Below are 14363 nucleotides of genomic sequence, written 5' to 3'. Positions count from 1 at the left end.
CACCTCCTGCTTCAGGAGCCCCGCGGGCAAAGCCCAGCAGTGGGGCGGGCCCACGATCACCCTCCTGGTAGCAGCAGCTGCTGGAGCTGTGCCTGGCGGTCCTCTGTGCCATCGGCACCAAAGCCCCATGGGTAGCCCGGGTGTGGACCCTGACAGGTGTGGATTCCACTGGCTGAGAGCCCTGGGGCAGGGGCTGGCACGGCACCGGTGGGCAGCCGTTCTCTGGGAAAGCTGGTGAAGCTCAGAGGTACAGGGAGCAGGAAAGGAAGAAGGAGGATGCAAAGTGGGAGTGGGGGTGATGGCAGGCTGAGACACAGTAGGGCTGGGAGGCAGAGCTGGGAAAAGTGGAGGTTCCCTTCCAAACACTGAATCCTGGTGGGGCTTGGGGTCAGGAATGACCAACTAGCAGGTAAAGATGCAGAGGACAGGCAGGGAAGAGTGTAAGGAAGAGGAAGAAAGCAGCCCTAAGGCCAGAGCCCATCATCACATGGAAGCAGCCTTGTACTGTCATGTGGAACAGAGAACACAGCAGGAGCTGCAGCTGTTCTACATCCATAGTGCCCAGCCTGCCCCTCTTCCCTCTCGGTGGGGGCACCCACCCACGTGCAGGAGCTCCTCCTCTAACTCCAGCCATTCCCTGTCCCAGCCTGAGAGGGAGGGGGATGTTCCACCATGGCCCAGGGCTGAACCTGACCATGGGCAGTACACAGGCCCCATCGCAGAGCACTACACCTTCACCACCACACTGCACACTGGTGAGCCCTCAGACAGCTCTGCTGGGGTGGTCTGGGATGGCTCTCACCCCAGACTCTGTCCCAGTGCACAGGGACCCACAGAGAAAGAGGCAGGTGTGCCAGGGGACATGCCTTCAGGTGCTGATTTGTGTGCAGTCCTGCCCCTTTGCCCTGAAAAATGGACATTTTATGGAAATTGCTATTAACCATAACAACCGTTGTTGTACCATAAGGCTGCATATTCCAATCCTAACTGGAGCTGTGCTTTCAGAATTCTTCCTAAAGGGAAGGAAAGAAGCACTGTAAGAGGAGGGAGGGAAGAGAAGACAGCCAGAGAAGCACAAGCTGACATTCCTCTCACTATCTCTTACACTGGAATGCAGAGGGGCCTCCTGGAGGGAGCCTCAGAGCTGAGAGCATGGCTCAGCTCTCACAGCATGGCCAGAGCCCTCCCCAGTGCAAGGGGTGGAAAAAAGGGGGAGGTGAGAAGGGATGGCGTGTTGCCCTTCTGAGCTCTGCCATCAGGGTTTCTGTAGCCACAGTCTGAAGCAGTTCCATGCTACTCTGTCTGGGCTATCCAAATTTGGCTTTTGTGAGCAGAAGCAGCAGAGTGTCTTGCTAACAAAGGGTTTCCCTCTCAGCTCATCCTGGAGTGCAGCCTTACATCAAAGTACACAGGAGAGCAGAACAAACTGGCAGGGGGCAAGTGCTACCCAAAATCTGTGCCAGACACCAACTGCCTTCCTCAGTCCTCTGCAGGAGATGCAGAGTTAGCATGAGCCAAGCTGTGTTAGTCTAACTCTTAGCCTGAACCCATGAAGTGTGACTGACTAGTGCTGGAGCAGAAACACATGAAGGATGGTCAACCCACCTGTCCAAATAACAAGACAGCTTTTGTGTGCTCCACAAAACAGGCAGCCCAGAATCTGGGACCATTTCCCAAAGTTTTGGGAATACAGATAAAAGAAACAAGACTGGGAAACCTCACAGCCCTGTCCAGGGTTATGCACAAAATGACAGATACCACTGCAACAACCTACCCACCTCACCTGGCCTGCAACTTTGCCTCATCACACAGGTTGTGCACAGACACCCTGGCTCACCTCCCTCACCGCCCCAGTTCCCCCATACGATGGGAAAGCTGCCAGAAATTTAAGTGCTTTGCTCCAACCCACTTAGCTTTCATTCTGCCATTTGGCCTTCAGCCAAATTTTCTCTGGAAAACAGCACACTGACTTGTCTGCAGCAACAGCTGGTAGAGGCACTGGGACAGGGTGAGATACCAGACATTTATTAGCAACAACTACCCAAAACCTGAGATGCAGGCTCTGTACTTGTCTGTGCTATCTGAGGAGCAGGCCTGTATCTCAGCTGCTTGGCAGGTCTATTGGATGAAAACACTTTTCCCCAAAAAATATCAGGAGCAAACTCCAGGCACTTTTTCCATGCCAACACTGGGGGAAAACTCCAACATGTTCTGCAAGCAGAAGGCAGGCACACTGCTGCTCTGCAAGCAGTGTTGGTGTCCCTCAGCTGCAGACAACCTCACAGCCCACCTTCAGAGTCCTTCCCAGCACAAAGAGGACACCCCAAGCCAGTGGCTGGAGTACCACACAGTCTGTATGACACAGCCTGTTGAGAATTCAGGACTCTCCCAGAGCCTTGCAAAAAGCTCAAGGAAATGGACAGCAGAACTGCCCCATTTGAAGCAGGCAGCAGAGCTCATGCCCCGAGGTGCCTCTTGCCAGCACCCCTGCCACAAGGATTTACTGTGTTTGCCAAGACATTCACAAAGGGTTGACAGGAGATGTTCACATAGGCAGACCCACATTGGCAGCCACTTTGTGAACCCTGCTGGCTAAGTGAGCTAAAACTATTAGAAAAACCCAACTTTATTTACACTGAAGAGCATCGAGCAGGACCATCCCACCCTTGGCCACATAAGCACCCACAGAGACTCCTCCCCTCCCGTACATGTGCCGCCCCTCCTCCCTCAGTGCTCTATCCGCACCACCATGACCGTGACGTTGTCGGCCGACCCTCGCTGCACTGCCTTGTTGGCCAGTCTGTTACACGCGGCCTCGTATCGAGCGTCTGCTTCCAGCTTCCCTTCTCTCATCTGGATGTTCTTGTCCTGTTCAGAGAAGGAAAGGTGACACTGATTGCTCCCAGCAAAGGTAGCTACAAGCAAATGGTATTTTCCAAGCATGGGGAAACAAAACAAACACAGACAAAACAAACACAGACACAGTATCTTGGCAGAATTCTGTTTGGTGCCCTCTGCACTGACAAACCCAGCCCCACGCTGCCCTCTCCTCACCTCCAGGCAGGACACAATGAAGTTCACAGCTTCTTCTGGTGTAAAGACTTTAAAGAGGCCATCACACGCTATCAGAATGAACCTGGAAATCAAGTGCAGACACATTCTGAGGCTGAATCTTTGGCTCCCCAGCTGCACCAAAATCCACACTCCAATCCAAAGGAAAGATGCCATAAAGCTTATCTGATAATCCCTCGGAACGTACCATTCATGGAGCTGAGGCAATTCAAAGTATAGGCCAAAGAGCCAGGCAACTAATTTATGACCTAGACCAGGACTTCCTGGCACTCTGACCAACACCAGCAAGATCACAACACCCTGCTGGAAAGCTCCATTGTTTCTAAGAACTGCTTCTTTCCTCTGAGGCTTTTTCATTCACATATTTTCCCTGTGAAGCAGGTAATGCAAGGAAATAGAGAACCAGTTTAATCCTTCATGTGCACTGCTTTACACCCTTTACATTTCCACACTCCTGAGGGTAGGTGATAATTTAAATACATAAATTCAAAAGAAAAGCAAGCAGCACAACTGTGAGTGGAAAACTGACACAAAATACTGCCACAGGCTGCAAAAAGTTGAAGGAATACAAATCCCAAGGCAGGGACAGCATCCCTCCTAGGATGGGGGAAACAGCCCACTGTGTACTACTCCCTGCCTGCACAGGGAACTGTATTAACTGGGAGCCCTAACCAGAGTCACCAGACAAAGAAAACTACAACCAACCCACAGAGGTGGTCAGCCTGCACATGGCTCTGAAGACATCATTTCACAGCCTGATACTCAGAGTAACTTTAGAAATATTTTAGTGGATCCCTTGATATGGAACTCTAATTCCAGAAAAAGCAGCAGTGCTGGATTACTCTCACCTCCTGCAGAGCCATACTGACATGAAAGCTCACTGCAGTTTGTCACTGCCAATCATAGTATGGAAAAGTATCTCAAATCTTCAGATATCAGAGCCAAATGTGATGGTATTTATGGGCACTACAGCTGCTAGAAACAACTCTTGGACAGGACAAACTCCTGAGAACTGAAGCCTTAACCAACTGCTTGAACACTGGTGTGGGAACTTATTCAGAGCACAAAGGACATCTAAGGCTCATGTATGCTACTGATTGTCATGAGGCTGGTTCCTCCCACAGGAGCCCTCACAGTATCCTGGCAGAGCAGGAGCATTATCCCACTGTACTGGGAATGGGAGCTGAGACACATCAGCAGTAAGAGCATCCTCTAATTCTGGGGATCAGCCTGAAGTGCCTTGGCCCTAACAGCAGAGCAAACAGGGCAGTGCAGTTTGTGCTGCCTGTGCTGAGCAGAGCTGGGACTCAGCCAACCCCCAGAGCACGGGCACGATTTACCTGTCGTTGTGTGTGAGTTGGCAGCGTTTGATATCTGGCACAGAGATAACACCGCAGCGTTTGTACTGGCCATCCCCAATGGAGCGGGAAACCTCCAGCACTCCAAGGACTCTTCCATCCCTGCACAGGGAAAGAAAACACTGAGAGCCCTCCCCACACATGTGTACCTTGCTGCACTGCCTGATGGGGATGCTTCATGGTGCATTCAGCTGCCTCATACAAGCAGTGACCCACTTCCCCAGCAAGTTTAAATCTTCCCTTCAAAGTCTCCTTCCCCTTCTGAATGTTTGTGTGAAGCTCTGGGAAACAACTGATGATGAGGAGGAGATGAAGTCAGGAGACTTCAAGGCTGTTTTCTCTCTTCCTGCTCTAACTCAAGTCCTGCTTAGTCTAGAAAGTAGAGTTATATGTGAGCTGAACTCACATAGGCATAGGTTTGAATACAGAGATTATTTTTGGTAAGATATCTAGCAAACTACACTTCAGTAGCAGAGCAGAGTGGCAGAGGCAAGAGCAGATCTGAGACAGCACCCTCTCCTGTGCCCTGCCTATCAGGACACCAATCCCTACAGACTGGCTCAGCTGCAGGCAGTTCCCAGCAGTGAAAACCGTGGAACTTTCTCCTGATCTCTTGGCCTTTAGTAACCACTGACCACACCAACCAGTTCTGTGAAACCCAAGTTACAATCCTCCTTAGGAATCAGCCCTGGTTGGCTAAACTTCTCTAATTAACCAAGTTACCAACAGAAACAGCTTCCCACACTCCACCTTTTCAACAACTGAGCATCTTCTCCCCAAAAAGGCTCTTCTGTGGCCTCCGGGAATACACAAGCTCATTCACCTCACAGCCCAAGCTTGAGATGAAAGCAAGAAACAAGGCACATGTAGAGAAGAGATCTGTGCTCACACACTTAGACTTACCTCTTGGGTCCAAATATTTAACTACAAGCAGTGGGAGAGGCTCCCAGGCAGTCAGGGACCAGTTCTGAAAAGAACTAACAGACACTGGGCCATTTCTTTGCTGGATGCAAAGACAGATCAGTGCTAAGCATAAGCAGCAGCATGCGCTCTCCAGAGAAAAGGGGAATAAAGTGCTCCAGACACAGCAGCATGACAGAACTGAGCCCACCCCTCCCCACCCCAGGGGGCATTTTGCCTCCACAGGCATGATGGTACTTCACTTGCACTGAATCCTCTCTTTGTGAGCATGCCATTAAATCAAGAAACAGCCTTCAAAGAAGGGAGAGAACCCAGCCAAGGAAATCAGACACAGCTGCTGTGTTTGGCAACAGCTCCCCAAAGAGCCACAATCTCCTGTATGCACAGGAACATTAAGGTAATCCTGTTCTGGCTCCAGAAACCTCCCTCCTACTGCAGACAACCTCAGTACATCAGCTAACCTCAGGGTAGCAACACGAACTGACATCAAGGGCTCCACGTGCCCTCCATCCTCCCTCTCACAGGATAAGGACAGAGAAGGCCTGCTGCAAGCAAGGCAATGAGTTCTGTTCAGCATCACAGTGTGCACAAAGCCATAACTTCAACAATCCAGTCCAGCTCTGTAGGTCCAAGCCTGTAGGTGGAGGTTAAGCACATCCATGCTGGTATCCCACTGCCAGGCTCTCACACAGGTCTTGCCTTGGCCATTGTAAGCCTCTGGGAAACGAGCCCACATCAACCAACTCCGGCCACCAAATCCTGACACACCTCATGCACCACTGTGCCTCCCACAGGCAGCAACAAATTCTCTCCAGGCTCTCACTGGTATGCACACTGGGCTCAGGAAACTGCAAAAACTCAGTGCTCAGGCCCAGAATTAGGCCAGGGTTTGGATTAGCTCGCTCACGCCCTTCAGGCAACTCACCTGACATTTCCACCAGCTTTCTGTATCCGCATACGCTCCTCATACTGGGTGGGGTTGTGCTCCTTACTGAGGCTCAAGGCTGAATGTTTCTGACTCTCTTCATTGTAACGACACAGAATCGCCTGTGCTGACAAAAGACCATCATGAGTAAACAATACAACAGCAGAGACAAGAACTTCTGGAGAGAAAGCCCCAGGCTGTAGTGAATGGGGCTACACTGGGCTGGTAACTGGTGGCTACTGCTGTTCCTCAAGGCTCAGTGCTAGGTGGGAGGTGGTGTTCAGGACTTCTGTCAGGGATCTGGATGCAAGAGTTGAATGTACCATTAGCAAGTTTGCTGATGAACAACAAACTGGGAGTGCTGTAGACTCTTTGGAGGCACTACAGGCCTTGCAGAGGGATCTGGATAGATGGACCATCAGGCAGCCATCAGTGGCAGGAAATTCAGCAAGTCCAGGATTTTGTGCCCAAGACCAAGTGACTCTGAGCACAAGTATAAACTGGGAGAAGAATGGCTGGGAAGCAGCCCTGCAGGAGGGATCTGGGGTGCTGGTTGGCAGCAGCTCAGTAGGAACCAGTGGTAGCCAAGAGGGCAAACTGGAAGCCTCTCACACAGTCTGTCCAGCAGGCCAGGAGAGGGGATGGTCCCACTGCTCAGCACTAGTGTGGCCTCACCTGTGTGCCAGGTTGGGCCCCATCAGTAAAGGTGATGGGAAGGGACTCAAATGTGTCCAGAGGACAACCATGATGGTGCCAGGGCTGCAAGGCAAGTCCTGGGAGGAGGCTGAGGGGTCTGAGTTTGTCTGGTTTGGAGACAAGGAGGCTGAGGGGTGACCTGAGGAGGAAAAGTGGAAAGAGAGATACTGATCTCATGGGAATGGCTCAGAGTTGTGCCAGGGGAGGTTCAGACTGGACATCTGGAAGTGTTTCTTTACAGAGTAAGTAATCAAATACTGAAACAGGTTTCCTGGTGAGGTGGTTGATGCCCCTAGGCTATCAATGTTCAAGAGGCATTTGGACAGTGCTGTAACTTTAGGGCAGCCCTGAACTGGTCAGCCAGTTGGACCAGATGATTATCATAGGCCCCTTCCAGGTGAACTATTCTATTATAAATACTGTGAGGTATTTATCACCACCAAGAGAGCTCCCACACAGTTGTTTTACACCATGGGAGACAACACAGACTACCCTGTACCCACCCAAAACAAGGTGCTCTGTAGGAACAGGCAGGGAGCTCATGGCAAATGGGACATCCCACACAAACACCTCGTCCTTAAGGGCATATAAAGCTCTGGGTAGAACAAGGCTGCCAGCAGTGGGCTACTCCATTCTGCTTACCCGGCTGTCCCCGAGGTTGGCTATGTAGAGAATATTGTCAACAGCTAAGACACAAGTAGCTGTGGAGCCATCCTTCCATGCTGGCTTCCTGAAGAGAACAGAGATTACATAGCTAAAGGGGGGGAAAAAGCCTCTTGAAGAAGTCAGTCACAGAGTGCTCCCTTCTGGGGACTCAAGGAAGAGCCATGTGCCAACACCCAGCAGTCAGGTAGCACAAGGCCCCAGCAGCTGCCTGCAAGCAGCCCAGGAAGCTGTTGGTGGCAAACAGCAAACTGGACAAGGACAAAGGAACTGCACAGAGCACTGACTTCTGGGTGCACAGCCAATGCCCAGCTGGTGTAAGTACTGCCAGACTCAACACCTGCAGCAACCCTTCCTCACACTCAGCTCCCAGGAAACCTCATCTGTGAGCAGAACAGGCTCAGCTCTGATGACTGTCCAGAAGCTGTAGCATCATGAGCAAACAAGCACCCCACGCTCCTCCCTGGGAGGCTCCTTCTTTGCAGCAAAAGGAAGGCACAGCCAGCTCTAGAGCAGTTGTCTTCTTTTTTGCTTACATTTTCCCTCCTTTTTTAACAGAATCCCTGCCCCCATAGCTCAGCCCTCATCACCCCACGTCAGCAGCAACTTCACTTAGTCTCCCTCCAGGTATTTCACTTGCTGTAGTTAAGCTTTTATCTTTAGAGCTCCAGGTAAAAGGAGAAGCAATTCTTAGATTACAGCTGCCAGTCTAATCTTTCACACAAAGAAGCCCAGCTATTTTATGCAGTTTTTCCTAACTTTGAAGGTGTGGCTGAATGAAGATGACTCATTTCACAATCAATACAGCTATGCTAAGAAATACAAATGCACAGAAAGCATTTGCACTTACTGGCTGGATGCCTGCTTTAGAAACTCTTCATCTGTGTGTTTGAAGGTGTCCAAAAGGCATCTCTTCACAGTTTTCTCCACGCTGACTACCTCACCTGTCAGACAGAAAACAGCAACTAAGCCTCAACTAAAACATATCTGACCTACTCCAGTCTATCCCTTTGCTCATCCAACACTCAGTGGATCTCAGTACATCTCTCAGACCCTGTGCAGAGCAGCTGGGACACATCCTGGGGTCACCCTACCAAAAATCTGTGCAGTAACGTATATGGAGAGTTTATCACATGAACATCTCCACTACAGGAGTATTTTCACACTTGAAGTGGCACAGCTAAAACTGGCAGCAGCAGTTCATAATTGGGTACTTGCACCCTTGTGGCAAAAAGGCTTCCAGCCTTCTTCCCTGGGAGACAGTGCAGTGTTGGAAGCTCAGGGACTCAGGGAGGGGAACTGTAAAACCACACCCCAACAGATCAGTTTCCCTACCCGCTGGCACAATGTCAAGGCAGAAAAAGTGAAGGTTGTCTTACAGCCCTTATTCCACTCCTCTCACCTTTAGGAAATTTCTTAATCAGGTTTTGGTGCAGATTCTGTGCTGCAAATTTTGAGGCTCGGACTCCCCCATGGCCATCAAAAACAGCGAAATACGAGACACGTGTGCTGTGAGGGAACAAAAAGCAGCAAAAAGAGAGAAAGACAGACCATTAGTCAGAGGGTGGGATTGAGTACATTCCTCTGTAACATCTGTGCCAGCCAGACCAAATAAATCCTGCTCCCAAGGCACAAAGGTGGCAGGTTGAGTTCATATGTTCAGCATTTACACCGTTTACATGTTCTAGCACTGAGCTGAGTTCTTTACATTTTCCACTCCACGAGATAAGGAAGGGCAGAAGAGCATACAGACCACAACTTGGCATAAAAGCAGCTAAACATTCCACCTCAAGGATATTGCATCTCCCCAACACTTCAGACATCTACAGTATAACCAATCCTATGGTACCTTCCATGCCTAAACTTGTTCCAGCTATGCTACAGGCAAGAAACTTGAATCCTTCTGCATACAGAGCTCTTGGGACAATATTTGTTCATAAGCTACATCCAATATCAGGGTGATACTTGAGAACATTTGTTTAAATAAACACACTCCCACTTACACATACTTAGATGTGTTAATTTGCTACGAGGTTTAAACCTTTCAAATGAGAGAGTTCTGACATCCATCTTTGCTTCTTCAAGCATTCTCCACTGCCACGGTTTGGGTTTCACACACAGTATAAGCCCCAAGACAAGGCCTGATTACTTATAATTAAACTGAGGGTCTCTAAATATCACCGCTTACATTTGGGTAACAGAGGTTCAACATCTGGGCCCTCATGATCCTTGTGAAGTCAAGTCAGTGACCAAGCTCACTGAGCATCCCCCTACGTAAGGCATTTGTACACACTAGCCCATGAACACAGCTAGCAATGATTCCTTCCAGGTCTCCCAGTAAGAAGCCCAGACCACACACCACAACGCAGGCAGGCAAGTGCTCAAAGCAAAAAGGATCATCTTGTGGGTTTAGCTGAAGCTGGAGCTACCTCATCCCCATGATGGCTGTTCTGGCAGGTGGGGCCCACTTACATTTGGGAGGGCAGAGGCCGGCATTCCTCGGTGATATCATTTAAGATGACATGTGCATCCTGCATGTCTTCTCTCTCACCTTTTCTCTCTGCCACAAAACCTTTCAGTCCAAAAACATCCACTGATCCTAAAGGGGAACAAAGCAAACACATGCATGCAAATCAAACTCCTCCATCTCAGCTCAGGTGAAAAAACCAGGATGTTCTCAGCTTTCAGAACCCTGTCCTGGCACTGCAGCCCTCATAGTGCAACAAAACATCTGACATTTTATTTTGTAAGATGGGATTTGGGATTTTATATGCCCTCAGTGCCAGCAGCTCTAAAAGCAGCTAGTTTTGGCTGTAGCCAAGTAGGACTGCTGGGCATCAGACAGAGCTCTTACCAAAGAGGGGTGGGGGACAGGGTGGGCAGGGGAGCATGTAGCACTGAACCTGCAGATTAAGTAGAACACAGCTTTAAAGAGGGTGCTAAGAACAGGAAATCCAGGCCTGCTGTTCCCAGAACATGTCCTTTTTTCTTTTGCACCCCAGAATACATCCTACTCCCAAAACCATAGCACACAGGCACTTAAATCCAAGGCCCTGTACGTATCAAGCCTCTCCCTCTCTGGCCTCCTTAGCAGCCAGCAGGGAGAGTAGTGGACGTGGCAAAAGAAACTAGTGTGGCTCTAGCCTTCCAGAGGTTCCACAGCAGAACCCCCTCTTGGCACCACAGGCACCAATCCTGCTTTTGCTACTTCAGCAGGGACAGCATGGAGGCCCAGGAAGAAGGCAGAGAGTGCCAGGCAGCCTGAGCTGCTTCTGCAGACCTCTGCAGGAGTTTGTTCCCTGTGGGAGGCTGAAAAGGCAAGCGGACTGAAGAACCAAAGCTTAGCTTTGTTCTGGACTTACTCAGCCCAATGCTAAAAGTACAAATTAAGTACATTTGTTTTCAAACTGTCTGAAAACCTTTACAAACTTTCTTTTCCACAAGTTCCTCCCTGCCATTCTTCTCTTCCTCCTCCTCCACAGACTTTCTCTTCTGCCCCTTCTCTTGGCTCCCTGCTGATGAGACTTGCTCAGTAGCACTGGAGGCTGAAAGAAAACAAAAATGCAGGTGGCTGAAACGTTCCTGCTCTGTTTTACTTGCATAAATTCAGCAGCAAGTCCTTTTATACCACAGCACACCCAGGAGTGCAGGCTGACACACACAGCATTAAGTGCCCAGAATCAGAACCAAAACCAACCCCAAAAGCACAGAGAGAGCTTTCCTCAGCATGCACAACCCGCTCACATCGCTGTCCAAGCCAGGGAGTGCTGATTTCACCATTTCATGCTGGGTAACTCCACCTCAGACACAGGACAACTGTGTTTGTCTGACAGGCTGCTCATTCTCCCCAAAACCCACAAGTTTTTTCCTTAGGCATCAGCCCTTTTTTGCAGTTAATTGCTCAGGAAGTTAATGTTACAGATTGTACTACTTCTAGTTTATTTATTATTGTTATTATTATTTTTCCCTATAAACTCTGCCCACAATAATGCAAAAAATCATTTTATTACTCTGAATATGCATATTTGTTAGGGGTTCAAAAGACAGGTTATAAATTAAAGCTACCAAGCAAAACCTGATTGCCATGACATCAAAACCCTGGCCTTTTCTTTCTGGAGATTTAGCCTCATATGGTGTAGTGAATCATCTCACCTCCTGCCAGGTGACAGCAAACACATGGCTGCAACACAGAAAGCCTTGACAGGGCAGCAGTCTGGGTTTGAAGCCATTTTCAGCAAGGAACAAGGACACAGCCTGTGCCCACAGCAGCGGCAGCACCAGGGCACACATGTGCTTTCCCTCCCAAAACAGGTGGCTTTCAGACACACCACGGGGGTTCCCAAAAGACAGGGATGTACTTCTGGGAACAGACCTAACTTTACTTTTTAAGATTCAGAATCCTGATTTAGACACTCAGAGCAGAAACAGATTGCAATGCCCAGTGTCAGCCAAGCTGGACACCAGGTTAACTTGCTGTGTCCAACACAACAGGCTGCATGCTGGGCTTTCCTGAAAGGGTGGCTCAGCAGAGGCTGGTGAGCCACACACCTCCTTACCTGGGTCACCACTGCTGGCTGGTGGGAGATCATCGAAGAGCAAAGACCCTCCTTTTCCTGGAGCATTAAAAAAAAGTCAAAATGAACTAAAGACCTTTATCCCTTTGAGGGAATAATGCTCTGTGTATGTCTCTCCTGAGGAACAGTTTACCAGAGCAAGCCACATTTCTTTTTGTCCTACTGGATGGTCAGGCAAATCCAGGCCTTACATTTGATTCAGAGAACATTTATATGGAACATTTTATAGAATATATGCAGAACATCTATAACAATCTGGTTAAAAAAAAAAAACAACAAAAAAGATGGAGCTGCTTTGAACACTACTGATAAGCTCACTGTCTTTGCCCTGTCTAACAAAGAACAGGGTTTACACAAGTTTCATCTCGAAGAGATGCTGATGCAGCAGGCATGGAACCCCAGACTGATGGCAGGAACACCCATACCTGAGTCGGCACTGCAGGATGGTGGGAGATCCTCAAAGAGCAGAGACCCTTCCTGGACATCCTTCCCTACAAGGCACCAGGGCAGAGTTAGGACCCACTGCAGGCACTCTGGGGCTGGTTTCTAGAAGGACTGTCCCCCCAGCGAGTGTAGGTGGGGTAAACCAGGACAGCCTGGCCTTCCAGCTCTAATTTTCACAGCTGCTACACAAGCAAAAAAACCCCGCCTGGGGCTGAGGTGAACTTTTGCCTTAAAAGCAGCTTTTCTTTGTTTTTTTTCCCTTTGCTAGCAATCCACTGAGCTCACATTAACACCTCTCATCAGCACAGAGAGGGAAAAGGCTCCAGCATGGTCTAAACGGGAGGGAACTGCAGGTCACGCAGACAGTGCAAGAACATGGTCTAAACTGCAGCGCAACGAGTCCCAGGGGCAAAGCAAACCACAAAAAATCTGAAACCCTGTGATTCCCCCAGTGATACTTAACCCGTCCCCTCACCCCTCCCCTCGCCCCTCAGGGTCCCTGTGGCGGGCCCGGCCGGGCCCAGGGCCGAGCCGCACCAGGCCCGCGGCTCTGCCAGGCCGCGCCGAGGGGTCCCGCGGGTGGGGGACAAGCCCGGGGGACGATGCTGGGATCGCGGCCTCACCCGCGGCACCGCCGGGCTCGGGCAGATCCCCGAACAGGTCCATCTCCACCGCCGCTCCGCGAGCCCCGCGCGGCCAAACCCCGCACGGGCCGGAAATAGCGCGGGGCGGCGGCGGCGGAAACACGACACGGGCCCGCCGGCGGGGCGGAGCGGGGTGGAATGGGGCGGCAGCGGCCCTGCCCGCCGGGGCGAAGGGGGGGTGATGCTGGGCCGTGCCTGTCCCTGCCGGGCTGTCCCCTGTCCCGCCGGGCCGTGCCTGTCCCCGCAGCGTTGCCCCCTGTCCCCGTCTGGCTGTCCCTGTCCCGCCGGCCCGTCCCTGTCCCCGCTGGGCTCCTCTGTCGTGGCGGGCTGTCCCTACCCCGACCAGGCCGTCTTTGTCCCCGCCGGGCTTTCCCCTCTCATGCCGGGTCGTCCCCTGTCCTCGCCAGGCTGTCCCTGTCCCGCCGGCCTGTCCCCTGCGGGCTGTCCCTGTCCCCGCCGGGCTCTCCCCTGTCCCCACCGCGCTGTCCCCGCCGGGCTCTCCCCTCTCATGCCGGGTTGTCCCCTGTCCTCGCCGGCCTGTCCCCTGCGGGCTGTCCCTGTTCCTGCCGGGCCGTCCGTGTCCCTGCCGCTCTGTCCCCTGTCCCGTTCGGCTGTCGCTTGCCCCGCCAGGCTGTCCCCTGTCCCCACCGCTCTGTCCCCTGTCCCCGCTGAGCTCTCCCTGTCCCCGCCGGGCCGTCCCTGTCCCCAGCGTTCTGTCCCCTGTCCTGCTGACCTGTCTCTTGCCCCGCTGGGCCATCCCCTGTGCCCTCCAGGCGCTCCCTGTCCCTGCTGGGCCATCCCCTCTCCCCACCGGGCTGTCTCTGTCCCCGCCGGGCCGTCTCTGTCCCCACTGCTCTGTCCCTTGTCCTGCTGGGCTGTCTCTTGCCCCACTGGGTTGTCCCCTGTCCCCGCCGGGCCGACCCTGTCCCCGCTGGGTTGTCCCCTGTCTCCCCCGGGCTGTCCCCTGGCCCCGCCGGGCTGCCTTGCCCCACCGCTTTGTCCGAACTCCCTCCACCGGCGGCAGGTGTGCCTGATGCGGCCCCGCGAGCAGAGCTCGCCCCAGACC

General features: G+C 51.7%; 1 protein-coding gene across 3 annotated transcripts; it reads right to left on the bottom strand.

The window, feature by feature from the left end:
• Window positions 1-2009: 2009 nt before the first annotated feature.
• On the bottom strand, window positions 2010-13376 carry ILKAP (ILK associated serine/threonine phosphatase). 3 transcript variants are annotated; one of them, XM_071566722.1, is made up of 12 exons: window positions 13277-13376; window positions 12635-12700; window positions 12192-12248; window positions 11055-11180; window positions 10108-10234; window positions 9038-9144; window positions 8486-8579; window positions 7615-7702; window positions 6277-6398; window positions 4413-4532; window positions 3055-3136; window positions 2010-2868 (listed from the first exon to the last, which is right to left on the bottom strand). In XM_071566722.1, exons 1-12 carry the CDS (start codon window positions 13317-13319, stop codon window positions 2728-2730), a joined length of 1173 nt encoding a protein of 390 aa, XP_071422823.1. In that variant the 5' UTR covers window positions 13320-13376; the 3' UTR covers window positions 2010-2727. The 3 variants fall into 3 exon arrangements, with proteins under 3 accessions (XP_071422823.1, XP_071422825.1, XP_071422824.1); XM_071566724.1 differs by lacking the exon at window positions 4413-4532; XM_071566723.1 differs by lacking the exon at window positions 12635-12700.
• Between the last annotated feature and the right edge of the window lie 987 nt (window positions 13377-14363).

Source organism: Pithys albifrons, chromosome 11 (assembly GCF_047495875.1).
Source record: "Pithys albifrons albifrons isolate INPA30051 chromosome 11, PitAlb_v1, whole genome shotgun sequence".
NCBI classification, from domain to species: Eukaryota; Metazoa; Chordata; class Aves; order Passeriformes; family Thamnophilidae; genus Pithys; species Pithys albifrons.
The sequence above is the reverse complement of the archived record's forward strand: the minus strand, read 5'-3'. Positions and strand labels throughout refer to the sequence as shown.

Excerpts from the sequence above, each read along its gene's own strand:
- ILKAP (XM_071566722.1), bottom strand. The coding sequence starts at position 13,319 with ATGGACCTGTTCGGGGATCTGCCCGAGCCCGGCGGTGCCGCGG. Across the intron at positions 12,701-13,276 it reads CGAGCCCGGCGGTGCCGCGG|GGAAGGATGTCCAGGAAGGG; the intron begins GTGAGGCCGCGA and ends GGTGCCTTGTAG. Across the intron at positions 10,235-11,054 it reads GGAAAAGAAAGTTTGTAAAG|GATCAGTGGATGTTTTTGGA; the intron begins GTTTTCAGACAG and ends GTTCCCCTTTAG.